The 27,933-nt window shown below is 39.1% G+C and overlaps 2 protein-coding genes across 3 annotated transcripts; one reads left to right on the top strand and one right to left on the bottom strand.

Annotated features, from left to right (window-relative positions):
• The first annotated feature begins 5,012 nt into the window (after window positions 1–5,012).
• On the top strand, window positions 5,013–13,128 carry CycB3 (cyclin B3). Its single transcript, XM_074086162.1, has 8 exons — window positions 5,013–5,181; window positions 5,403–5,699; window positions 5,991–6,265; window positions 6,637–6,856; window positions 7,890–8,144; window positions 10,441–10,596; window positions 11,322–11,496; window positions 11,943–13,128. Exons 2-8 carry the CDS (start codon window positions 5,409–5,411, stop codon window positions 12,104–12,106), a joined length of 1,536 nt encoding a protein of 511 aa, XP_073942263.1. The 5' UTR covers window positions 5,013–5,181; window positions 5,403–5,408; the 3' UTR covers window positions 12,107–13,128.
• Window positions 13,129–14,492: 1,364 nt separating this feature from the next.
• On the bottom strand, window positions 14,493–27,692 carry LOC141426909 (P2R1A-PPP2R2A-interacting phosphatase regulator 1). 2 transcript variants are annotated; one of them, XM_074086163.1, is made up of 4 exons: window positions 27,342–27,692; window positions 20,405–20,498; window positions 17,604–17,776; window positions 14,493–16,857 (listed from the first exon to the last, which is right to left on the bottom strand). In XM_074086163.1, the coding sequence occupies exons 1-4, from the start codon at window positions 27,452–27,454 to the stop codon at window positions 16,542–16,544; spliced, it is 696 nt and encodes a 231-aa protein (XP_073942264.1). In that variant the 5' UTR covers window positions 27,455–27,692; the 3' UTR covers window positions 14,493–16,541. The 2 variants fall into 2 exon arrangements, with proteins under 2 accessions (XP_073942264.1, XP_073942265.1); XM_074086164.1 differs by lacking the exon at window positions 27,342–27,692 and adding an exon at window positions 27,105–27,294.
• Window positions 27,693–27,933: the final 241 nt, after the last annotated feature.

A 27,933-nucleotide genomic window follows, 5' to 3' on the forward strand; every position in this document is an offset into this window, starting at 1 on the left:
TCACTGTATTTTTTTTTTCTACAACGTCAAACGTCAAAATGCCAAATCTCTGTTTGCCAGGAAAAATCATCCGAATTGCGGTAAAATTACGAATAAAGAAAAAAACTGTAAGAGAAATTATATAAGAAACTAACCAATACTTTTAAACCATGTTTAAACCTCATTTTTGTAAATAGACAAAATATGTTTAAATTAAATTTAGAATATATTAAAGTAAAAGTGGAAAACACATTGTTAAAAACAGGCTTTACTTATTTGCTCTAAAAATAAAAAATAAAGTTACGTACGTAGGAACAATGTAAAATGGTGAGCTTGGTGCCCAATTCACTTGTTTATTTATTGTAGTTTTTAAAATGGTACACCTACATCACTCATTAATTTGCCCAATAATTTATGAAATATTGATATTTAGCTGCAAAAGGATTACAGAAAACAATAATACCTAGATAAAATTAAGTACCAGAGTTGTAACAATAAAAATATACTCAGCGGCACAAAATTTGGCCCACCCTTCATACAAAATTACCAATTATGCATACATTTGAGGGCTAGATTTTTTGCCGCTCAGTATATTTTGTTTCGTAAACAGTGGGTTAAAAATGTTCTCTTACACTGGATTTCTATAGATATTTATCACTAGCACTAAGTATTTGAAAATGTTTATAGAGAACTGAAGATAAACGAGATAGAACTTAGAAAAAAAAAAAAAAAAAAAATTAAAGCAGCGCAGCTTAGGTGGATGGACAGTACTCATATTCCAAGGTCCTTTTGCAGATAAATAGGTAGCAATACATATTTCATAAAAAATAAAAATTAGCTAAGAGTAGGAAAATATGTGCCACCAACCATTGCAGACTAATTATAAAATGACAACTGGGCTACAGTATCAGGTTGTGTCTATTATACAAATGCTGAGGATGGTGATAATGAAATGACGGTGATTGTGATATGATGTTGGTGACGACGATGATGATAATGATGATAGTGATGATGATTGATGGTGATGGTGATGATGATGATTGATGATGGTTGATAGTGATGATGATGATGATGATTGTTAGTAATGGTGATAATGATAATGATGATGATGATTGTTAGTGATGACGATGATGATGGTCGTTGATGGTGATAATGATGATGATGGTCGTTGATGGTGATGATGATGGTTGGTAGTGATGGTGACGATGGTGATGATGATAATGGTGACATAAACCCATTTCAAAATACTAGTTAACTACACCCAACACTGCCGCTCGGCCCGCGTGCTATTTATGACGGGTTAAAATTTTTAAAGGAACCCGTTACTGCCCAGGAAGTAAATTTCATACTTACTTCCTGGACAGTTCGAAACCCGTTACTGTCCAGGAAGTAAACTTCATACTTAATTCCTGGACAGTTCAAGATTACTTCCTGGACACAGCAGCTAGTCTCCAGGATGCGTTACTTTCTACGACGTTTTTGATGACGTAATGGCAACATTTCATGCCATTTTTGAGAAAAGTTTATTTACAGACACCTTTATATCGTAATAGCATATGTACTGTGGGGACTGTAACTTGGTAAGAGCTTAGGTATTAAGGATCTACGCGCGTGACTTTAAACTCAGATCAAGTAAACAATATATTTCTTCAATTATTTATATTTTAATGTAGAACTTGGTAAAACTTATAACTACATCACATAGATAGTTCCAGCCGCTCACGCTGTCGGGAGCTATCTGTGCTCTGGCATGTATACCGCTGTCAATCGTTTTAAAGTCAAATTCTAGAAACATACAATATAAAAATACTACCATTATACATAATAAAGTCAATCTAACCTGCCAGCGGTATACAGCCTAGTTCCTACAGTACCTACTCATTTTCTTTTCATAATAATATGAGCAAAACACCTAAATAGCCTAAATATATCACGAATAGCATTTTCATGTTAAAAATCAATACAATGTTGAAAATATACCGTCCTGGTATCACAGAGTTCGTTCCAAAAGTAGTGATCATTGAAAATAAAGTTTAAAGTAGGCATTTCTTTACAATTTAGTTATGAAACCACTGATGTATTAACTGTAGATACCATTGCCAAACAAATCCCATCAAAGAATGTCCGAACTATTTATTTGTTTGTGTAACAAATAAAATCATCACCCACACAAATTAATTAAAAAGAATACGTGACGAAATTTGAACTAGTCTTTACTAAGTTACAGTTCAATTTCGCTAGCGGCCATATTCCACAAATAATAAAAATATTTACGTGTGCGTAGAAACACTGATCCCACCACACAAACAAATAGAAAGAATACGTGACGAAATTTGAACCTAGTCTTTACTCTATTACAGTTGAATTTCGCTAGCGGCAAAACTCCACAACGCTTGACACTTGACAGCTAACTCCACAATTTCACATACGCATGCTCGAATATGAATGTAAGCCTTATCAGAAAAGGCAGAGGGATTAATTTCACTTGCTACATTGAAGGCGACGTTGCAAGATTGCTTGGATGAGTTTGACGTTTCTTAAGACGGACGAATTTAGGTTTTAGAACAAAGGATGCATTCGGACTTTCGGAGAGGACTTTCGTAATAAAAGTTTTTGTCAATAAATTTAAAAAAAATAAAAGTAATTTTATTAAGCTAATTTTCTTTAGTCCAAATGTTTTACCGTTTTCGAGATAATCTATATACAGCCGATTAAGACTATTTGATGCCTTAAGCAATGCACGCCTATGCCCCCTCCCCCCCCCTTATCGATATTTTAAATAAGTATTTATTACGACGAAATATTAATATTTATGAAATACGATAGAGATTATGGGGAGGCACGAGCGAGCGGATTTCAAACAATTTTAATTTCAAAAAATTTTTGGTGCTGTTTATGGTGCCCCCAAGACGTGATGCCCTAAGCAATCGCTTTAATTTGCTTATGGGCTAATCCGGCACTGTCTTATATATAAAATTAAAATAATAAACTGACTAACTGACTGTTGATATATCAACGCACAGCTTGCTTGCTTGGTACCGAAGTACTCGTCAGACGACAAACGAGTCAAACTCGATGTGGTCGTGTCGTTTATCACAGAGTTCTCAGGGTCACCGCTAGCTTTATCATCAGATCAACTCCATGTTTAATAATATTTGCATGTCATCGGATTTAAGTATACATGCGTGTAAAATTTCAGCTCAATCGGTTGAAGATATCCACTTCAAATTTGAGTTGAAAGATTCCACCCGAGCAAACATAGTTACATTACATTGCAAATAAATATAATGCTTGTAATAAGTTTTTGTTAAAAAAAATAATTTTTAATACAAGCTTTTTTGTCGAATGTACTTTGTTGACTGTACTTGAATTGTCGTCTAAACTACATATCTGTACCAAATTTCAAGTCGGTACTATTAACTATTGAGGAGTTCCCTCTGCAGAGACGATTCTGACAGAACCAGTACCAAGTTGTCACTACCAGATTATTGTATTGTCACCAAATTTACATAAGTATGCCAAATTTCAAGTCGATCGGACCACTGGAAGTGGGTCAAATTTAGCTTCCAAGATTTGACCCAAACAAACAATAAATAAATAAATTAGCAAAGGGCAAGCTACAGAAAAGCTTCTAAAAATATCGCCGAAATGTAGCACTTGTGCAAGTATTCGAATAAAAAACAATTTAATTAGCATCGCTCCTTGGTTCTGGCTGTTTGCTTCTAAAACCATTGCCAGCGCACGGCGCGCGCAGCTCAAAAAAAAATTGCAGGCTGTCTGTCAGCACAGTTCATTCGCGGGAAATCGGCGGACTTCGTATGTTGTGTAATTATACAAATAATAAGAAGCTCGACTAGTGTGACGGTAAATTGTAAACTGTATTATAAACCTTGTAAACAGTGTGAAAATACTTAGTATGATTTTTTTTGTGTGAAAAAGCAATAGGTAACATAGTGATTAATACGGTGTAGATTTGGCGAGCGCTTATCAAAGTTGGCTTCATTGAGGTTTGTGGTTCATAAATTGCTTTATTAATTTTGCACAAAAACGAATAAACCACACAGTCAGACAGTTAGTACATTATATTAATCGAAGCTTGTATAAAACATAATTAAAATCGCAACTTAAGGTAAATATTCAAACGACATAGCTACCGCGTGCTAGGCGACTCTGTAATAAAATAGAGTGACGGCAACTCCACTACACTTTTGTTCCATGTTCTGTTGTTTATCTGTTTCGTTTTACTGATATGCATATTACTGTGCGTGTGACAAAGACAAGGCATTTGATCAATGTTGTGGAACTTCTGGCAACGTTTATCTTTAATTAGCAATTTTAGAAATGGCTTTAAAATAAATTTAAATCAATATTTCTCTCTGATTATTAGAATTTAATACAAAAATACACAAATACTCCTGAAAGTATATATCCATCAATTTGTCCGTTTACAGCTACTCATTTTTTCTTTTCATAATAAGATGACAAAACACCTAAATAGCCTAATTATATCACGAATAGCATTTTCATGTTAAAAATCAATACAATGTTGAAAATATACCGTCCTGGTATCACAGAGTTCGTTCCAAAAGTAATGATCATTGAAAATAAAGTTTAAAGTAGGCATTTCTTTACAATTTAGTTATGAAACCAAGTAAATTATGTCGGAAATATCCAAAAAACCATTTAAGTGGTTAAGGAAAAAAAAGTCAATAATTTAATTTTATTATTTTGAAAATTTGTTTATAATTATTATCTGTGCAAGAATGCTTTTTGAACAGACTTAAATTTGTTTCGTTTTACGTTACGTGAATAACATAATTTTACGCTTATTTCGCAATAAATAAGACATTAGAGAAATTTCTTGATGAATAAATTTTTACTACAGTGAATTGGGACCGTGTTTCAATAAATAATATTTTTATAAATTTCATGTCGATTGAACAAGGCTTTCTTTAATTTTTACATTCAAAAGTACGTAGATCGGATCGTTAAATCAGAAGCTTTCTGCTATTGGCCAGATTGACACCCAATAGAATTTCAAAGCAACGGTTTCTGTCTGTGGTTGTTGAAGTGAAGTCCAGAGGCAGGCTGGACTTTTGTTAAGTTTAGATAATATTTTACATTTCTTAGCAAGCAATCGGGACGTGCAACTTCGTAAATAACTATTAACGTAATTCACAACGGCCGCCGCCGTCTAGAAACGTGAGTATTCGTGAATCGTTAGAAAACCGTTTGACGCTGTCTGAAAGGGCAGACGTTCGCTTGTTTTGCCTCCATTTTTTAGACGGTTAGATGTGAAATTTTCGAAAAGCTTGTTTACATGTATCATCCGTGTTCTTAGAGATATCCTTTAAACTGATCGTGTCCCGTAGTGATAAGTACCACGTTGAAGCAGTGCACGTGAATTCTGGATTGTTTTTCAGTGTGCAATGGCGCCAACTAGGTTGGCAGTGAAGCCAATCGGCGTGAATGAGAACTTGAATGGCATTCTGAGTAATGGCATCACGACGAGGAGTAAGCAGTTAGCTACTCTGAAGAGTTACAAAGACAATATGAAAATGCCACACAAGAGGAAGGCGGATAGCCCTCTAAAAGATGTGACGGCGAAGCGGGCGGCGTTTGGGGACCTCACCAACGCCTTCAACAAATCCGCCGTCCCGGACAAAGCTGTACCTATGAAGAAGGTCACAGTGGAGACTAAAATGCTGCCAACAATTAAGGTTACCTCATACAATTTCCTTGTCCAATTTTTTATACTTGGAGGGTACTCTAAATCATGATATATATGATACTGATACTCTTGTTTTGTCATATTTACGTACATTTTGTTACCTTTGTATGATACAGTATGTAACAAGTTTCTATTTACATTGATATATAGGTCAATGAACTTTCCCTCCAAAATATGAAAGTCGTTTCAAAAAGTTTCATCTCTAATTACATGAAATTATTACATTTAGCCCAGCAATGTTCATAAAAAATAAAATAATGCTGTCTTAACTTTATTTTAGAACATCAAATCTCAAACACTGGTAAATGGTAAAACTTCAAAGGCAAAGCAGCTGCAGAAAGTGGCTTCTAATGCCCTGGATTCTGTACAGAAACACTTTGCCAAGGACCCTCCCAAGCCTGTGGCCACACGGGCACAGAATGGTATACTCAAAAACATAGAGAAGAAAGTATTGAAAGAGTCCCAGAACCAGAGTACAAACTCCAACTCTGCTAAATCAGCGAGGAGTGATGTTTCTGGAGAACCTTCACTTTATATGACAGCATTAGAGAATATGTAAGTTATCCTGAATCATATTTACTATTTTGATTGATTTATTAATATTTACTTGGTTTTAAGAGTTCCCACAATTACATAGCAGCCTTCTTTTGCTGTGCATGAAGAAAATCCATGCCAAATTACACATTATGCTGTAGTGCAAAATTTTGGGATTTTACATGCTTACATCCTGGTCTAGACTCAGAACTTAGGACTGCATGTAGTTCCCATGCAGGGTCAGTGTGGATTGGGATTGGGACCTTGACATACAACTTCCTCAGATGTTTCCTTATGGATGATTTCTTTTACTTGTATATCCTCACATACATTTTCAAAAACTCATGTCAATTCATGCTTGTTCCAAACTCATATTACTTGATGAATTACAGAAGCCCAACAGACTCTACAAAAGAAGAATATAAGGCTATAAGCGAAAAGTTAGACAAGGTAAACCTTGATGACAGTAGCGCTAGCAAATCCGAGGATGAGTTGGACGTATCCCATAGAGCACCTGATGGTGTGGCCGATTTTGACAGGGAAAACTGGAATGACGTCTTCCAGGTGTCGCAGTATGCCATGGATATTTTCAACTACTTAAAAAATAGAGAGGTCAGTATTATATTGTTTTTGTAGTATATTGTGTGAGGATATATGCAAGTTGAAGTGACAATAGGTGGGCCACATCGCTCGAAGAACAGATAACCGTTGGGGAAGAAAAGTCCTCCAGTGGTGACCACGAACCGGAAGACGAAGCATTGGCAGGACCACCCACCAGGTGGACCGACGACATCGTGAGAGTTGCGGGAAACCGGCGGATGCAAGTGGCGAGTTGTTGTTAATTGTGGTGTTCTAAGTTGAAGGCCTTTGTTCAGCAGTGGACATCTTCTGGCTGATGATGTTGATGATATTGTGTGAGACAGTTAAAATCATAAAACCATAAATCCTAAATAATTTATTTGCATAAAAACATGGTACATATTTTGTGGTAAGAGAAAAAGAGAGTTTCACATGTTTTTGTCACTATGTGACATACAAATTTGTTGAGATTTGTTTGACTATAAACAAATAATAATTATGTTGCCTAGCAAAAATGTTTACTTTGCGCCACTGCTGCTGCCTACAACCCTGCTTTTTAGGTTTCCATGCCTCAATTGGCAAAATGGAACCTTATAGGACCACTTTGCTGACTGTGTGTCTGTCAATCTGTCTGTCAAATGCGTGGATGTATCGAGCAGAAATTAACATCAAAATACTCTGGTCAGCCAACTGATTGGAACAGTAAAAATACCTATCAAATTTCCGATTTTCTGTTCCGATATGAAGTGCAGGGGAATCAAAACCTATAGGGTACTTCTAGTTGTCCTAGAAACTCGGAAATTTGGTATGGAGGCCCAACCAATAAGAAAAAACATTTTTTTTTGTGTCTGTCTTGTTAGTAACTTAAAATGACTTCACATTGCGTACATTTTGCTTAGAAGAGGGCCTCTGCTAACACTGGATATTCATACATAGGAATCCTAGCATTGAAAATCCAACTCGCACTTGGCCAGTTTTTTTTCAAAGTTTTTTAGGTTCCAACTCTTAATATAAAATCACAAAGAAACCCTCAAAAACCGTAACACCCCCATACCTCTTATTCCAGCCTCTATTCCCTGTGGATGACTACCTAAGCCGGATGAAAGGCATCACATCATGGATGAGAGCCCTCCTCGTAGACTGGATGGTAGAGGTCCAGGAGAGCTTCGAGCTGAATCACGAGACCCTGTACCTGGCCGTGAAGCTGGTGGACCTGTTCCTGACCAAGTCCTCGCAGACTCAGCCGGAAAGAGAACACCTCACCAAGGAAGAACTGCAGCTGTTGGGAGCCTCGGCGCTGTTCATTGCTTCTAAATTTGATGTAAGTGATACAAAGAAGCAAAAAAGTATCCATTATTACAATTTTTACTGAGACAAAAACGCTTCGAACAATATAAAATTTAAGCAGAAGCTTGGAATCGAACATATCTTTCTGCATACGTAAGGCATCACCCTGATTGATTAGCGTGTAAAATAGGAAAGTAATTTTTTCCAATAAGTAGGTTGTGTTCATAATACTATTGTCTAGTCTTACAGACTTTGTCCCTTTACATTCATAGTGCCTAAGGATCTGATTGTCCATTAACATCCTTGTTTGCATGATTATATGTCATAGATATGTTGATTGTGGTATTTCCTTTTTCTAGGAGAACTTCCCTGTTGGAATTTATTTAACTAAAGTAACCATTGTAGCAAAAAAAAGCAATTACTGGCATTGTTCGGTACCCACCCAGAGACAATACAGGATGCAGTGAAATATGTATCATGTTGCTAAGAAATAAGGTCCATTATAACAGTTAACCCTTATGGTCAAAATTTGCCTCTGTCTTGATAAGGGTTAAGGTACCTATTGTTAGTATAAAAGTTTGTGTGTTAGCACAAAGGTGTTTTTGGTGCTAAAGCGTATTGTCTTAAAAATGCGATGTTATGAGCGGATCGGAAAGTGTTATTATTTGCCTATATCTTTAGTTAATCTTAATCCCTTTTGTCTTATCACAAAATGTTTTCAGAGTACCGGATTAACATAACAATATTTCAAGTGACAGAAACATCTTAATCCCCCTTTTCTCACCAAAACGACCGTCACTTCTCCGCGCATTACAAAAATTGTTAAAATTTATATCCCAAAAAAAATTGCTATTTCGGGAGCACCCCAACCCTAATTCTTAACATGCAATGTTCTGAATTCAGTCAATTTGTATGTCTTACCTGACGAGTCTACAAAGGGTGTCCCTCGCCCCTGAAAGGTCACGCAGACAATTGTATTCATCCCTTATGCACCCTAAGGGCGCGCTCAGCTGCGTTTGCGCAGATTTAGCGTTCTTGGCTAAACTCTCACGCCTCAATTGGAGCATCTTGCGATTCTTTTGCAAGGGTTCTAAAGATCATTTTTTACGTTACTATACTTGAAATACAACTTTTGGAAGTTTAATATACATAATAAAACTCACAAACTTTCGTATTAAACAGTTGACGATCCATGTTAAAAAAATACGTAAGTTCCATGGCAGTTCTGTAATACGTAGAAAGGACCCTTCTTAAGTATTCCACCTGAGTGTACTTAAATGTCAGGAGACTGTAATACAGGCATTTTTCTCTGCAAACGGATATGACCATACGGCTATACGTTACTTTCGTTGCAAGCTTCCACTCTTATGTGTATCTCTGGGGATAATTTTGATTTATTACCCAACTACAAGGTATTAAAAATTAAGAATTTTTAGGTAAAAATTACAAAGAGATAAGTTTTTCATGGAAATCATAGAGTCAAATAAACCTTCGTGTCCAGGAATTCGCGATTATGAATTTACACACTATCACACGGCGGCCACGCCGTATAAAATACGCGTTCATGAATCTGCATAGACACGACGACGTCTCTACACGCGTCAATGTGTGCGTAAGATACACAGGGCTGACTATCGCATAACTCTAATAAGTACTACCAATGACATTTAAAGGTAGGTGTGGCTTATATAGTGCAAATCAATGTAATCGTTAATCTTGCCTATGTATTTAAACCTAATTAAAATGTGTCTGTCTGTGTATAGATATACGACTACAAACTTAAACGAATTATTCGGTAGGTAGTTATTTCATGTATTAATCGCGATAATTTCAGAAATCATTATTTATTTAGAAAAAGGAAGTAGGTAGGGTACCGTTACCATTTCGCAAAATTATTGCTCCCGAACTTAGTGCCGTGCGGCCGACATACGTCGCGTCGTGCGCGCACCCGACTGCTTTCCTGCGGTTTTTCTGCAATCTGCGCTTGAGAGGTGGGGTAACTCGAACCGGTGCGGGGCAGAGCGTGGCCATTCTGTACGTTAGTACTATTATATATTCTGTGACACTGTATTTGGGCCAATTAACTTTTTAGTGTTATTTTGTCCCGTAATTCAGGAGACATCATCATTCAGTGATCAGTGATACACTTGTTTAGAAAAATGTTTGCAATTTATATTACTAGCGTGCTTAGGAGATGAGAGACGAAGGAAATGCCTTAAAACTATCACAATTCCTAACTAACTCGACTTGTACCCCATAAAACCATAGTTTTAAGTGACCCAGGAGATGTTACCATGACCCATTTACTAATCAGCATAATTTTGGTCCAGGAACGCATCCCTCCCTTGGTCGACGACTTCCTATACATCTGCGACGGCGCGTACTCGCTATCGCAGCTGCTCAAAATGGAGATCACCATCCTCCGAACAGTCAACTTCGACCTCGGCATACCACTCTCTTACCGTTTTCTCAGGAGATACGCCAGGGTAAGTCGCTTAACTAATAAAGAGGTACACACAAGAGGATAGTTGTGTGTCGAGGCAAAAGAAAAGAAGTAGTTTAGTAGTTTTAGCTACTTGTCGCCTCTTGGTGTCACAAGATGGTTCGGTTTTGCGACAGGTAGACTCGCACCTCGGAGGTGGTTTGCTGAGCGGCCTGAGAGGTTTCTCTATCTGTCTGAAAGGCTGTAAGAGCCATCTGAAGCAAAATTGGGAAAACTGCGATGGGGAAAAACGTTAAGAAACAATGGTTTATTTATTCTTCTATGGTTTGGTTGGCATTATGTGTTTGCTCGAAGTTTCTCTGCGTGATCGAATCAGAAATAAGTTGCTGACATGCTAGTTATCAGACTTAAGTGGCAGTGGGCAGAGCACATCGCTCGTAAAATCGATGGGGCAGTAAGATAGTGCATAGAATAGCTACTGCGAATCAAAAGACGTAGTTTGGTAATACACGCAACAAGATGGACCAACGATCTGGTGAAGGTCGCGGGAACCATTTGGATGCGGGCAGCGCAGGACCGATCCTTGTGGAACTACAACTTGGGGAGCTTCAAAAAACGAGCCTAGTCATTTGTCAAAGGGCCGGCAACGCAGCTTATGTTATGGATGTCCATGGGCAGCGGTGATTGCTTTCCATCAGGTGTACAGCTCGTTTTCCCCCTGCCATAACTCTTTGTTCCAGTTTCGTTGATATGTTGTTTTCCCGGCAGTGCGCGCGTCTGTCGATGCCGACGCTGACGCTGGCGCGCTTCATCCTGGAGCAGTGCCTGTTGGACTACGCGCTCGTGGCGCACTCGGACAGCAAGATGGCCGCCGCCGCGCTCTACATCGCGCTCAGGATGAAGGCGCTGGGCAGTTGGACGCCTACGCTGCAGTATTACACAGGTCACTTGCTATGATAGTAAAGTTTGCGAAATTATGCCAAAGATACGTAATATTAACTACGTAAAAGATTCGACGCCGACTCACCGCCAAGATAGAAGTTACTAACAGTTGCAGACTGGAAGCAAAACTGGAGCTTTTCACTGACGAGTCTTAAGCAGCGTTTCCACCAATAATGTGCGGGAAATGTGTTTAACCAATAGAAACGCTTCATTTACACATCCTCGCACAGCACGTCTCTGGTGGAAATAGCTGAGCGGAGCGAGGCGAGGTAAATGAAGCGTTTGTATTGAGTAATGAAAAAACATTGCTCGCAACACATCCTCGCACATTATTGGTGGAAACGCTGCTTTAAACTTATCTTAGCTTAGTATTATTGGCGTCTGGTTTCCTGTTCTGCTCTGGATTTAATTTAACTTTACATATAACACAATAACTTCACATTCTAGGCTACACACTAGAAGAAATCCTGCCGATCGCGCTAGAACAGAACGCGTCGCTCCACAAAAAGCCCAAGTCCGCGATCAGCACCGTCCGCAACAAGTATTCGCACCAGATTTTCTTCGAGGTGGCCAAGGTGCCGCTTCTAGAGGACGCGGCTCTGAGCAGCTGAGGCGGCGCTCGTGGCTCCTTACACCGCTTGCTTAGGTGGGTCAACCAGCTTTTGATAAACAAACAGGCTCACGAGTGTGAAGTGTTGCTGTAGCGTTTGCGAAATCATTCGAACCCCAGTGAAAATGTGATGTCCGATTTTGTACAGCTAAATTATGCGTAATTATACGCGATTAAGGTGAGAAATTATTTGCGAAGGCATATTCGTGCTTAAGCTTCGTAGCGTTATGTCGATCGCCACGGTAAATGTGAGGTGCCACGTGTCTATTGAGCGCCCCTAAGAGTAGGATCTGACAATTAATTTTAGACAAATTGCTCTCGTAATTATAATTATAACTGTAATGTTAGGTGGAGACGATGCGGCTCACTGCCAGTCGAATAGGAAATGAGTGAGACGAGCGTAGGATAATTTAGAGTTAAACTTGAATGTTTATGATGTGAGCGGGAGCATGACAATGCGCGTTTATGTAACAATTCTGCTTCAGCGTCAACTATTATGTCATGAAATTATGGACGACATGCGAACATCAAGTAAGCAAACCTGATTTAATTGGCGCGTCGTTGATAGGGACGAAGATATACCCCCGTCATGTCCATGTTATGCCAAGTTTAGTGTATCGTTCGTCTCTACCGGTGCGCTAGTTTTGGTTTATCTTGTCTAATTTCATTGTAATTTTTGTTACTTGCTCATTTCTGTAATTACGTGACATAGTAGCGGTTGAGACAAATGACACCAGTAACTCTTTAATATCTTTATAAGTTTGCTATTTTAATGCAAAGTTTATTTACAACCTTTTTTTTTGGTAAAAAAAATATATCAAAAATCCGAAAAAAAAACTGACGCTTTATAATGTTAAAGGTATCATAATTACCTACTTTTTTTGGAAGTGCTAATTTATTAATGTGCCATAACATGTGTATGGCTAGAATCTGACCACATAAGTGCACAAATTGATGAAAACCTAGTAAGTGTTGAAACTGAAAGTTTCGTTATAATTTGTCTACTTGTTAAAAAAAAAACAATCAACCAAAATCATCTCAAACCTTGTCCCTCCCGCAGTAAATTAACAGCAGATGAAATTTTACCAAAAACTTATACCTAATAAATAATAGAATCCACATTCCAATGTTTTTCCGCTTTATTCTATAAATATAATTTAGTGTTACTGTCTTCCTATAGAACATTTTAGCTAAATACTTTTACCAATACTAATCGGCTGAAATGTTAAACATAGATACTAAAAGTATGCTAAAAATGGAGGCTTTCATCGTGTATCGAAGGGTAATGGGTAATTTGCATATTAACTTATTAAAACTGCATTGAGTACCTGTTTCTGAACTTCGTATCTTCTAAACAAAATCACAGGAGGAGTTTCTTTACTCCCGTGACAATATTGACAATGTTTGTGATTAAATTATTCTAGTAACATGACACTGCGGTGTTCGATCGATGTCGTAATTTGTTAGCATCGCGACCCCGTAATGTAACGATACTGGAGTTTACTGGATTAATGTAAACAGGGTATATGTCATGCTAATAGAATGATTTTACTGGAATAATGTAAACAGAGCTGAAAATACTTGGCAGGCAACTCAATTGGAACTGAAGCAGTATTCCGATAAGCTATTGAATCATTATTTACTCTGCATATTTAATAAGCTCATTGCCCTAATTATGGCCGGAGAAAAGTTGATCTTATGGAGGAAGGAAAAATATGAATTGTAGATAAACTTTGAGGGGGGTAGTCTCTAAGGTTATGTAACAATTTGCTCCAAATCACTTGAAAATGACAAAATAAAGCTTGTTTCCAACTGACCAAGTTAATGGGTTTTGTAATGATGCCCAGTAATATGTAGTATTCATTTTCCTTCGCTGCCGCGTCACGTCCTAAAGTTGAATACGCTTATTGAACGACGTAGTGTTATCGAAGATACCTCCCGAATGAAGTCTCGACCCCATGACGCCAGGGTCCCACTTGTGACGTGTCTGTTTTTATATTAAATATGTATTGTACTTGGCAAGCTTTGCTAAAACTCTTTTAATTATAATGATAATTATAAATGGATTTTTGTAATGTTTTAATAATAAACTTTACATAGTAATTATTGTGAGATTATTCACAACATTTGTCGTGTATGTTTTGTAATTTATCACATTTTAAAGAGTACAAAATATTGGAATGTTATAATAATGTTGTTCATTAATACTAAGTTTTAGAATAATTCACTTTTAATACTGTTTTTTTTCTTAATATCATTTGTCGTCTAATTATACAAAGTTAATGTATAACACCAACTTGTAAATAAAGTGATTTTGGTTTGGTAACATTTGACTTTTCAATAAACTGCAACTAAAATCGTCCAGCGAGAAAAATAAAACAAGCTAGTTTATTTCCTGTTGTGATTTAATCACGCTCGAAAACAATGGTACTACCAGTAGTAGTGGCAACCCCAACTATACATACAAAAGTTACAAAATGCTTACTTGGAGTACAGTCATCGCCAGGTATGTTTATGTGAACAAAAACATTTTAAGGATAACCATAAGAGGGTCAGAGCACAAGTACTGTTTGACGTGTATCTCAATAAGTTCTAACCAATCTTTCTTTTGTGTTAATATGCTAATCCCTAGTTGGCTGCAGTATACCAGATAGCGACAGTATTGGGCTAAGGGCAACTGCCTTTGAATACATTTTCAACAAATTCCATATAACATTATGTACATAGTACAAAATACAAAGAAAAATGCACTTTGCAACAACCAGTGTTGCTACAACAAAATGAATTTTTCGCCGTTACATATTTCAAATAATTAAAAATAGTTATTTAATTTAACAATCACTGGTACAAAGAAGTAAAGACCGAAACATTTTTAAATTGCAATCGGTTAATCAGGAATTTGACGATATGGTTTAAGGCTTATTTTGCAGCCATTATATGAGATTGATAAAGTTTTACAACGATGTAAATAAGTCTTTACAATAGTTACAAGTTTTACTAGCACTTAAAATAATACACCCACAAACTACGCGACGTGGTAGCTGGTGCGAAATGGCTATTCAATTCAACATCATGAATTACTACACCTATTATTATAATTTATAATACAAGATACAATAAATGGATTACTCTCCATGTGACAATGAACACAACACAAGATGCTGAACGAAACTAAAACAAGTCAGCTGTATTAACACTAAACGGTGAGAAGCTCGGCATTACCATTTAAAATAATATATATACTACAGAACGTCGCCTCAGTAGACGCTTTTAAAACGACTGGCTTATAGCCTATAGATAAGTTAGCTGTGGCACAAAATACCTTGAAATGCACGACAAAATAATAGTTCGTTCTCAAAAATTATTACACAGCATTAAAGCACAGATGTCATAGCTAAATCGTTTCTATGAATGGGCGTACTTTTGTCAAAGCCCTGAGGGCTTACGCTGGCTGACGCGGATGCACGGAGCAGCGGGTGAGGTATGAGCAGCGCTAACAGCACGCGTCGCGTGGGACGGAGTTTACCTACACACCCGCACCCGCAGGCGCTCGAAGTCAAAGTCAAAATATCTATTCAATTTAGGCTTTACTTATGAATGTGTAATATATTATACCAGCGATTCGGAAAAACCTCTGCTCGCTCCATGCACCCGCGCAAGCCAGCGTAGGCCCTGACTTACAATCGGCAACGTTAGCATTTTATCCAAGCTTTCGAACCCAGTATAGTTTTCAACCCGGCTTTGCCCAATGTTTTATGTGCGTTATTTTTCAGGTATGAGATTCGCTTTTAGGCTGTTCTTGAATGGCTCCTTAAGCTGCTAGGCTTATGGGTTAGATTATAGTAAGTATTCATACTAATTTGGGCTGTCATGGATGGAGCTACTACGAGTTAGGGCCAAGGCCTTCTTTGCCCGGAAGTGCAAGGAGTATACCTATTGCCCTAGGGGGTGCGACGCAAGCCTTGTGTACCTACTGACATGGGAGGAGGGTTAGAGGGGCAGTCTGATTATTACACAAGCGCCGGTTTTTCATTGTTTGTTTTAAATAACAAACTGCTGTTATGTAAATGTGCGTGACGTCGTTACATTCACAAAACCCTACAGAGGCGACTAATCTGTTTTGAACTGAATTACCATATCGGATATCGACAAAACCGGCTAGCATGAAAAACTTCGAAATACTTGCACATAACAGCTACGACTTAAAATAATTATATACAACTGCGTTCAATACAACAACGCACCTAAATATTTACAATAAAGTTTTGGATGCTTTGGCTATTAAGGGCTCCCTGTTCAAATCCTAAGCGCTACATACATTTCCTAGATAAAGGAACATCTGAGGCTACAATGGGATGACGCTCCGAACCCTATTACATACTACCCGATAAGTAAATCTACAATGAAATGCGTATCAGGCTAGAGACTTATAACTATTAGCTGGGGTTGGTGCTTTTGTGGTTCTGATGGGAGTCGTTGGGAGAGTCGTTCATGGGCTGCGCTCGCGGGGAGACGGGTCGGAAAGTGCATTCTAAGGAGTCTGAGTCTGGGGTACCAGGGGTGGAGGGGGTGAGGCGGTCTGTGCACATCCTTTTGGGAAGGGGGGAGTCTGGTTCGTCGCACCGTCGCTTCCCGGCAAGCGCTCCGCCACGCCCGACAGGGCTGAAACTTGACGCGCGGATCGCGATCGGCGAGAGACTCCGCCGCGTCGTATATTTCCGGGTCGGGGAGGGCGAGACTACCGGTGGGAATCTGTAATTTAAACAGTAATAGTGAATATTCTAAGCAAGCCAAAGGAGATCGGAAAGTTGTACATACTAAGTTTCGGTGCGGACGAAAAGTTCGGCTGTAAGCGAATCTTCGGTCGAAACACGATTTTTATTACGTCTAAAGAGCTTCGGTCAGCAGACACTAATAGTGTCTTAACGTCGCATTGCGCGCGAGTCGAGGTTCCCGCTACTGAAACACGAATCACGCGCGAGCGGCAAACCGCTCTAGTAGGTATCTCACGATCGCGCAATTAGAAACGCACGAGTGCTTGTGGACGGAGACGGGATGTATGAGCCGTAAATCGCGCTTTCTGGACAACGTGGCGACACGTGAGGGCAAGTTGGCCAGTCTAGGCAGCATCAGGTACTCACACGGCTGTCCCAACTGCATCTCGAAATACACTTCGCGCTGATGCGCCAGTTTACACGCAGTGACCGCGCCAGCTCACTTTGCTTGCCGATGGTTCACACGAGGAGTCGCGAATGCTTGTTAATACCTGTTTTGTGTTCTACTCGGGATTTGCTTCGCGACTCGTCTCGTCACCGTAAATGGGCTATAACACTACATTTAACTTCTCCCTTCGTATCTCCTAGTGTCAAGCTCCCGAAGCGCGACAGAGCACACGAGGCGAGAATAGGCGCGAATGCTCGTTCACACTTCTCGTAACTCGTCTCATCATCACGCAAGTGTAAATGGTCTATAACGTCTAGCCCCGCCACATGCCTTACCTGGTGACTCGTGTGGGCGAGTTGGCCAATCCGGGTAGCGTAAGATCCTCGCAGGACTGTCCCAGCTGCATGGCGCAATGCACCTCGCGCTCGTGCGCCAGCTCGCGCGTGGCGTCGGCGCACTCTTCCGCGCGCAGCTGGGTCACGCGCGGCGCCCGGGGGCCACACGAGTTCTGGAACCAACGATAGTAGTTACCACTGCACTGCAAGGTATCTCAGCAGTGCGCTGAGAAAACATCCACCACTAGAAAATGCTGCGCTGAGCGAGGAGGCTTGAAAAATTAAGTAATCCTATTGGTTGATTTTTAACCCCCGACGCAAAAAGAGGGGTGTTACAAGCTTGACCGCTATGTGTGTCTGTGAGTGTCTGCGGTTTTTTTATTATTTGAAAGCAGGATTTTGTATTGCACTCGGCAGATAGCACAGCTTTAACGGCTCGGCCAAGTTCCCAAGACCGGGGCGGCCGCTCGGGACGCCAGATACAATTTAACCATCTAATTTGAATACTTATACTATCGATCTAAAGCAGAGGTTCCCAAACTTATTTCGTCTGTCTAACGCCCACTTTTTGGTGTGGGGTGTAGGCGTTTTCACCCTTTTGGTTTTAACGGCACACTTTTCGTTCGTCAAAGTTTCACGGAACACCAGTGAAAAATAGCCACGTGCAAGTCGGACTAGCGCGCACAGTACACTATACCATAATATGTTTAACATAACGGACATTGGAGGCTTTAGTCGCACACGCCACGCGTCAGTTGTTTTCGTACTGTTTTCTCATTAAAATAGCTATTCGTGACTTCAATGCAGCATACACTTCGCGGCAATCGCGGCACACCTGAAAATATACGCGGCACACCGGTTGAAAACGCCTACCTAGGCTACTACGTCTTCTCACTAGGCTATCGTGGTTTCCCACTAGCCTTCCCATTCCCCACTATAGGCTTTAATCGATTCGATCTGCGTAGTGCCCGACCATGAGACGGTGCAAGTGCATGAATTTGGACGTCAAAGAGTCAACGTTTAGTTTTCCATTAACAGGGATAGGGGAGTAAAAATAGTATGCATGACCCCATCTCACCTGCTACTGCTTAAACACGGCAAGTACCTACGACAATCCGTACCACTCCGACATTACCCGTGTACATTTTAAGGGTTTCGTACCTTGAAAGAAAAGAGGAAAGGGGAACCCCTATAGGATCACTTCCCTCGTCTACTTAGTCCGTCTCTGTTTGTTCCCCGGAAAATTGTACAGTTTCTGCGGGTGTGTTTTAAAGGAATTCTTCGCAGACAACAGAATAGTCGCGGGCAACAGAATAGAAGCAGAATAATAGAATGGTTAAATTTGGCAACAAGTTAGGCCTCAAAGTACCTATATGTAAAGGGAAAAGTTTTTCACCGTCGTTTAGTCTTTCACGTCCAAACGGAGCGACAGATCGACGTGATTTTTAGCATAGAGATAGTTTATGGGTCAGAGAGTGACATCTATAGGCTACTTTTTACAAGATTTTATTTAGTTTCACCTGTCCCGTTGTGTCTGTCTGTAATCTAATCTTGCAAGTTAAATTCGACCAACTGCCAGTAGTTGGATTGACTTGAAATTTGGTATACTTCTGTAAATTGCGTGACAATACAGTAATCTGGTAGTGATATCCTGGTAGTCCAGCCAGGATCGTCTCCACAGGACGGAACTCTTCAACGGTTAATGGCATCGACTTGAAATTTGGTATGCAAATGTAATTTGTGTGTCAATACAAGTACAGTCAACAAAGAGTACAGTCAGCAAAAAAAACACCTTGTATCAAAAATGATTTTTTTACCAAAAACTTATTGATTTTAGATCAGCGCGGAACTCTCAGTGACTAGTTAGACTCGTACTAGAGCCAACTTTTTAGACACACGTTCACCAACAACCTGGTTTGACACGCAGGTCAAACGCATTACCACATAATGGCCGTGAACAAGGCGCAAGCGCTGAAATCAATGTTTGAGGAAGCGTACTTCGGCGCATGCCTCGGCTTCGTACAGGGGGGCTACAACGAAAATCGAAGTTCGTATCGTACCGCCCCTCTCACACTCGCATTGAATAATATTAGCGTCAGCGGGAGACGGCAAGTAAATTATGCAATATTTTGGAAATCGAGTTACGGCGCCAGCCATTGCCAGCTATTGTGCCCTATTTCAACTAAGTAGCTAGGCTAGCTACGAGAGGGTCTTGACGAAATACCTGCCTTCAAGTTTGGGAATAGCTGTGCCTTGTTCTGGCCGGAGGGTGTGGTCTTCCGTCGCTTTAGGGAAGCAAGGATGATAATCCTTATAGTAACTTTTGTATTTAATTGTATTTTTTTTTTGTATGCCTTCTTTGTGTTTTTGTATGACATCTAACAGAATTTTAAAGTGCATTTGGTTTTTACTGTAATGCTGTAATTTTTTATTGATAAATAAACAAATAAATCATCACCATCATCACAACCTATACGTCCCACTGCTGGGGACAGGCCTCCTCTCAGAATGAGAGGGCTTGGGCCTAGTTTCCACGCGGGCCCAATGCGGATTGAGAACTTCACACACACCATTGAATTGCTTCGCAGGTTTCCTCGCGATGTTTTCCTTCACCGTAAAGCTCGTGGTAAATTTCAAATGTATTGTAATTTCGCATATGAATTTCGATAAACTCAGAGGTGCGAGCTGGGATTTGAACCAACGATCCTCTGCTTCAGAGGCGATAGGTCAAACCACTAGACCACCACGGCTTTTTTTTAATAAATAATTAAATACACTAATTTAATGTTGTATCTACTCACAGCTGTGTGTGGCGAGGCGAGTGGACTGAAGCTGCCGCTGTGCCGGCGCGTGCGCAGGTTGCTGTTGGAGAACATACTGAAGAACGACGTGCTCCTGCAACAAACAAGCGCCGTCAATAAATTACTGTCTTGATAGCTCAGTGCGTCGTATTCCCAATTTCCAAATGACGGGGAAAAAAATTGGGAAAACTCTAGACCATTGCATCATCCTTTTCTCATTCTAAGATAAACAAAAGCGAAAAAATCCTCGCCATATCAGGGCCAATCAACTTTTTTACTGACACTAATCTGTTCGCGACATTTTTCAAACAATTGCAGATTTTTGTAAGTAAACATGTTTTTTCTGTAATTTAATAACTATATATGGTGTAAATAGATGGTGTACGTACATGAATACATGCCATCCTACGTAAGTTCAACCCATTAAAGCGTGAAATATCTTGTTGGAATTACGATTTTTTGGTAACGCTAGAGACAATTTTGGTAACGCAGGAGACGCCAAAAGTGTCGGTAAAATAGTTGATTGACCCATCAGCCAAGTACAAAACTTGAGGACCTGATAAGCACCAGGTACTGGGGCACTCATGGTGTTATCGTCTATCACGGATTCACGGCGCTAATTAAAATTATCTAGTTACATAACTTGAGCTTAACTCGATAACTATTTGTTGTTAAAACTATAACTCATAATATACCTACTGTAGGGATGGGTCGAACATTTCTTTTATATTCGGTATTCGGCATATTCGGCAGGTTTACCGAATATTCGGCTAAATCACCGAATGTTCGGCAATGTGGTACTCGAACTTTTTACTGTAATAAGCCATGTATGAGTTGAGTGTTAAATGTGTTATTTTTATGAGGTACAGTGAGCCTTGTTTTTGTTGGCACGGTAGCTTTATTTCCAATAACAACAGATAAAAAAGCGGCCAAGTGCGAGTCGGACTCGCCCATGAAGGGTTCCGTAGCAGCAAGTAACATAATATAAAAGTTTCCTTTACTTTACGATTTATGACGTATTAAAAAAAACTACTTACTAGATCTCGTTCAAACCAATTTTCGGTGGAAGTTTGCATGGTTATGTACATCATATATTTTTTTTAGTTTTATCATTCTCTTATTTTAGAAATTATAGGGGGGAGGGGGGCACACATTTTACCACTTTGAAGGTCTCTCGCGCAAACTATTCAGTTTAGAAAAAAATAATATCATTTTTAAAGACCTATCCCCACACGTATGGGTTTGATGAAAAAAAAATTTTGAGTTTCAGTTCTAAGTATGGGGAACCCCAAAATTTATTGTTTTTTTTTTCTATTTGTGTGTGAAAATCTTAATGCGGTTCACAGAATACATCTATTTACCAAGTTTCAACAGTAGGTACAGTTCTTATAGTTTCGGTAAAAAGTGGCTGTGACATACGGACGGACAGACAGACATGACGAATCCATAAGAGTTCCGTTTTTTGCCATTTGGCTACGGAACCCTAAAAAAGATGGTAATTAATTAAAAACAAAATATAAGTAGTATGTAGCTGTTTTGAGATACTACAGTGATCTTGATGATAAAATAATAAGTTAACACCGAACATTCGGCCGAATATTCGTATTCGGCGAAACCCATGTTCGGTCCATCTCTAATATACTGAGCGGCAAAAAATCTGGCCCACAAATGTATGCAGTTATAGGTAATTTTGTATGTAGAGTAGGTCAAATTTTGTGTCGCTGAGTACATGAAGGTTTGTATTTGTAAACAATTGAGAGAATATCAGCACAGCACTGTTTGTAGCTTAGTCTTATGAATTTTATGTGGGTTTCTGTGACAAACTGGTTGACGTTCGTATCGTGAGGTCAGTAACAATTTTGTCAATGAACTAAAATAATTTCCTTGCTCACCCGCGACCTTACGATAGCTAAGCTTATGCAAAAAATGCGTGTTCATGCAGTTCCTCCACCTCCACACTTGACACACAAATCACACAAACCCATCTATCAACCACCACACTAGCGCTGCGTTTCGAACTCAACCAGCTCATGTCAGAGTTATATGTACGTAGCTACGATTGCTGGACTGGAAACGATTCCCAGGCTGGTCTCTTTTCTGGTTTTCTTTGCATATTTGTCTATAAGTATTATTTGTGAAAACTGTTATAAATTTTAGTGCTTCAGTTAAATTGTTGCTGTGATTTTTTTTTATGAATTTAGTGGTTTGTCGCGTTTGTAGCAGCTGAGTCTGCGTGGGACGTTGTCAACGCCACGTTGATTTTAATGGAAATGCACCCGCCCGTGCATTAAAACTTGTGGCAGCAAGGCAAAAGGTTAATTAAAACTTGCTTTTTATTACCTGCTAGTACGCACTATTGCTTAGGTTGGTAGTGGTACTACTTAAACAATATCTTTAGGCTACGATGCTCATGTAATATCGGTGTACATAACATCAAATATTTGTATATATACGTAGTTTCGTTTGTACGCGAGAGCGATAAGATTGTTAGTATATCGCTCAATAAAATTGGGTTTTGCGCTCCGTTAAATTAACTTTTACTCTTCTTTTAGAGCTAAAGTAGGGAATATTTCAAACAGGGAGGAAAAGTATACGTAAATCCATAATACGGTATTTGACTATTTTGTATATGTTTTATAATTTAAAACTTCACAATGCCTGTTATCGAATAGAGAAAGAATTTTTAAGCTACCTTTACAAATAACAAAGTTATAATGGTTTGAAATTCAAGATTAGACAGAGAAAGACATACTGGCTTGTGACGTCACACGCCAGTACCGCCATACTTGCTGCATAGAGAAAAGCGTTTGAGAAGAGACAGATACAGATTTTTCAAAAAATCACTATAAATCCAATTTTCAACCGATTTCAATTTTCTCTTCGCTAAACACTATCTGTATATCTATATTTTCAGAATAATATTAAAATATGGCAAATTAAGGACTTGTCAAATACCGTATTCCTGCGGGTACAATTGAGGCCATTGTCTTTTAGTATACAGGCATGGAATAACGTCATTGACGCGCAAGTGTGATGAAAAGGTAATAAAAACGTCGTTCTAGTGCAGAGGTGTCCAACCAACTGGTCCACTAGAGGACCATCACGGTCCCCGAGAGCAAAGACAAGGGCCGCGAAAGTTGTATTGTTAAAATCCTCTTCTAAGTCAGACAATCTTGACACTGCGGTCACTGCCTTCGCAGTCCTTCTCCACCGGTCTCTATTGGCCCCATGATGAACGCATCTGCTACAAGAATCCCGGTGACAGATTTGACGGTCTGTGTCTGTCCTAGGTTGATGATCACCCACGATTGATCATCCATCCATCGATCGATCTGATTAAAATCATTTTGTTATCAAATTTAGTTCCACAAAGTGAGGTATCGTTAAGTTTGCTAATGCTTGATTAGTACGGAAGCCTAAACTACGCGCGGCCCACACACACACACACACTGTGACACACTGTGCCAGCTATTTACCTTGTTCCCTGTTAATAATAATGAAATCAAAGCGGTCCCTTGTAAAAATAGTTGGGAACCACTGTACTGTACTGTATTGCACTTGCTCACGGGGCACTCCGAAATTACTATATCTTCTCTAATATCTTCTATTCTATCTAATATATAGAATTCTCGGGTCAAAAATGTTTGTGACCAAACTCGTTCGAAACGGCTTGACCGATTTTTAGGGTTCCGGAGACAAAATGGCAAAAACGGAACCCTTATAGTTACGCCATGTCTGTCTGTCTGTCTGCCTGTCCGTCCGCAGCTTTGCTCAGGGACTATCAATGCTACAAAGCTGTAATTTTGAACGAATATATGTGTAAACTATGCCGGCAAAATGGTACAATAAAAAATTAAAAAAATATATTGAGCTCCTATAGACGTAAAGTGGGGGTGAATTTTTTTTCTCATCCAACCTTGCAGTGTGGGATATCGTTGGATAGGTCTTTTAAAACCATTAGGGGGTTGCTAAAACGCTTAGATGAATGATTGGTCTCGCGCGCTCGCTCGACTAGATACCGCCGGCGTACTTGTCAAATGCGGCAACAAATAGTACGCCGAATTCGGCGTACCCGAGCCCGAGGCGAGTCAGTCGCCTTGCAAACTGTGCGTAAGGTGCATATACCGAATGTTTTGTTAAATTTTGGTCATAAACCGAAGTGAAATGCCAGTTTGCGCAGTGAAACTGTGTAAAAATAACACTACAAGAAATAAGAAGGACACTGGGATCACATACCATCAGTAAATATCGTATAATTTCGAAATTACAAAATAAGTATGAATCGTGACCACAACGATACGGCCAGAACCGATATGGCGGCGTTTCACGATATGCCTAGGAATTTCATGATCTGCCTAGACGTCACTAGGCAAATTGTTAAACGGTGAGTTTTGAACGATATGGCGGAAGTCCCTTAGCCAATTCATGAAATGGCGCCATTTCACGATATGCCTAGGAATTTCGTGATCTGGAAAATTTTACGATTGGCCGCCGACGTATATACTAACTAGCTGTTGCTCGCAACTTCGTCCGCGTAGTATTCGTTTATCGCTATCCCGCGGGAACTATTCAATTTTCCGGGATAAAAACTATCCTATGACCTTCCCCGGGACTCAAACTACCTGTATACCGAATTTAATCTAAATCGGTTCAACGGTTTAGACGTGACTGAGTAACAAACATCCAAACCTCCAAACATCTTCACAAACTTTCACATAATAATATTAGTAGGTTGGTTGGTTTGGTGGTGAATGGTGAATGGCTAAGTTGTAAGAAAAAGTCCATTTTGCCGCCCCTCATTTTCGCCACTAACTGTGTGCAATGTATTCGAAATATGTATATATACCTATACATTTGCATTTAGAATGATTAGGTTTTTAAAGTCTAAAGTGATTGCATGCCTGCCTGTATTTTGGCATATTTATCATAACCTTCAGTGCCGTGGCAAAAGTCTGATATCTTAGCAAACAAAGAGATATTGATATCTTTTGTTGGCAAGGAGGCTAGTCAGAAACATTATTATAGGTACATAATGTAATCTGCAGGTACCTACAGGTATGCTAGAGATAATTTAATTTCATAACATTAATTTGACTACCAGATGGCCAAGTGGTTAGAGAACCTGACTACCCGGTCAGGGCATATATTTGTATGAATAATACAAGTGTTCATACTTGGGTCTTGGCTTGGATGTTTAATTATGTATTTAAGTAAGTATATGATGCCGATAGCCTACAACATCTTAAAACTGGTGTACAAATTGCGCTCTGACGGTGTCCAATTGGTCTTCCAATGGATACCATCTCAAGTTGGGGTGGGAGGCAATGAAGAAGTTGATAGAATGGCTAAGTTAGCAGTAATGGATGGTATGTGTCTCTTGGATAAACCTTATGGTGCTGAGCTAATGCAATTCAATTAGCCAGGGAGAAGTGTTTTGCAAAATGGCAGGAATTGAATCCATGACTAAGGGCATTTGGTACGGCACCATAGAGAGTAAAATCTTCAAAGTACCCTGGTTTGATAAATCCAGCCTCCCTAGGGATCTTCTTGTGTGGGCTTTTCGTGTGCGTTCTGGTCACATTCCACTAAACTATTTTTTGAATTTGATGAGAGTTGTACAATCACCTTTGTGTATAGGTTGTAATAAGACTGAAGACCTTATCCATTTTCTTTTGGAATGTGATCAGAATAAGGACATCAGAGACAGGTATTTGGAAAATTTAAGAAAATTTAATTCGGCACATTAAATTTGCCCAGCTGTGGGACACTATAAATAAAAAAAATCTATCTTGATGGAATGAGCAACAAAAATATAATGTTTTAGGCTTTCGTGATTTTGACTCATAATTAATGATACCTGGGACCTAATGAATGACAATTCAGATATCTATTGTTAAGATTGCTTCGACATTACACCCATCACCGAGGCCAGTGTGCTGTTAGAATATGACCTAGATATAGGTATGTTGTCACAAATGATATTACAACATACTGTTTGTCTTCTAAGTGAAAGAAATAAATAAAAACATGAACAAACTTGACTATCGCATCTGAATATTCAATGCTGACAGGGACAAAATTGGCTCCTGCATGGGTTTGCAAACTAAATTGTGTAAAATTGACATATTGGATTTGCTGTTATAGTAGATTATAAACGTAACACTCAGCAGAATCATTGGTAGTATTTATGGTGCAATTTTTTCAATTAGAATTTCTAATTGAAAACATGAGCATGATTTTTTCTAATTTAGTTTTCCAATCATCTTGGCGGGTTGGGTATGTTCTGTAATAATAGTCCAGGGCAATGTGTTTTCTTATCTAATCAACAGGTATTAATTTCATTGCACCTACCTATGTATTTCCTTTTCAAGTTGCATAGGTCAGTTCTGAATTACCTATAGTACCCATACAGTTAAGCATAAAATTGATAGCTTATCAAATTTTGAAAATTCACCATGCCTAAAATAGTAAATAATGCAGCTTCCATAAACCATTCAAGTCAACCTGGCTTAGCAACAAAATACTGCTATAATTTAGGGAAAACTTATACAGATAATAAGTATCTAGCACTTGTTTATCATAAAAATACACATGAATGATGGTCACACATGCCACATACCATTGCAAATTGGTAACTTATCAACTAATTACTATTTCAAACACTGATTGCAAGATATAAAGTAAAGCACTATGGACTCACCTTCAATTAATTGTTTCTACTCAACTGTCAACCAGCTATTAACTACTGTCAACATGCATGTTGGAGCTGCAATATGATACTGCAAATTGAATGCTTGCCATATTGTCAAAACAATGTGGAATGGATTTTGTTGAGGGTGTCGCGGCGGCGAGGCGCACCCGCGAGCGAGCTCAGCAGCTGTCAAAAATAGGCAGTGGCTCGCCACATCGCTGGCTATACAAGGCGTGCAGACTTTACCTGGGCACGGTCGTCGTCGTGGGCGATATGGCCGCCGTCGGAGCCACCTCATTGATCAGAGGCGCGCTAGTGGACCTTTTCAGTATGTTCGGATTCGGAGCGTCCACATCCATTATCTTAAAGCCACCATTTATTCACTGACGTATTATGTAGTTGTATGCATCGGGACCGCCGATACTTCCAGTTTATGTAACACTGTAAGTGCACTTATAAATGATCTAACAGGCCACTCTAACTACCATTGTGTCTATAAACATATAAATTGAACTAGTCAAATGAAACGATAATACAAAATAAAATGAAATACGCTAGTTGGGAAGCTAAAAAGTGGCTTGAAGCTGACCTGTCAATTCGCCGCAAGTACGAAACGTTCAAGTTCACGATAAATAAAAAGCAATGCAATTTCTTATTACGAAATAAAACCACAGTTATATTTTAAATTTAACGAATTAGTACAAATGACAAACAAAACATGTCCTTTTTTTCAGGTAATATAATTATAAAAATGAAATTTACATAATTAAAATAAATTACAAAACAATAATTTCAGAACGCCGCCAAATAAAAACGTCAAATTACGCGTTTCGTTCTA

The sequence above is a fragment of the Choristoneura fumiferana genome, chromosome 3, assembly GCF_025370935.1.
Source record: "Choristoneura fumiferana chromosome 3, NRCan_CFum_1, whole genome shotgun sequence".
Taxonomy (NCBI): domain Eukaryota; kingdom Metazoa; phylum Arthropoda; class Insecta; order Lepidoptera; family Tortricidae; genus Choristoneura; species Choristoneura fumiferana.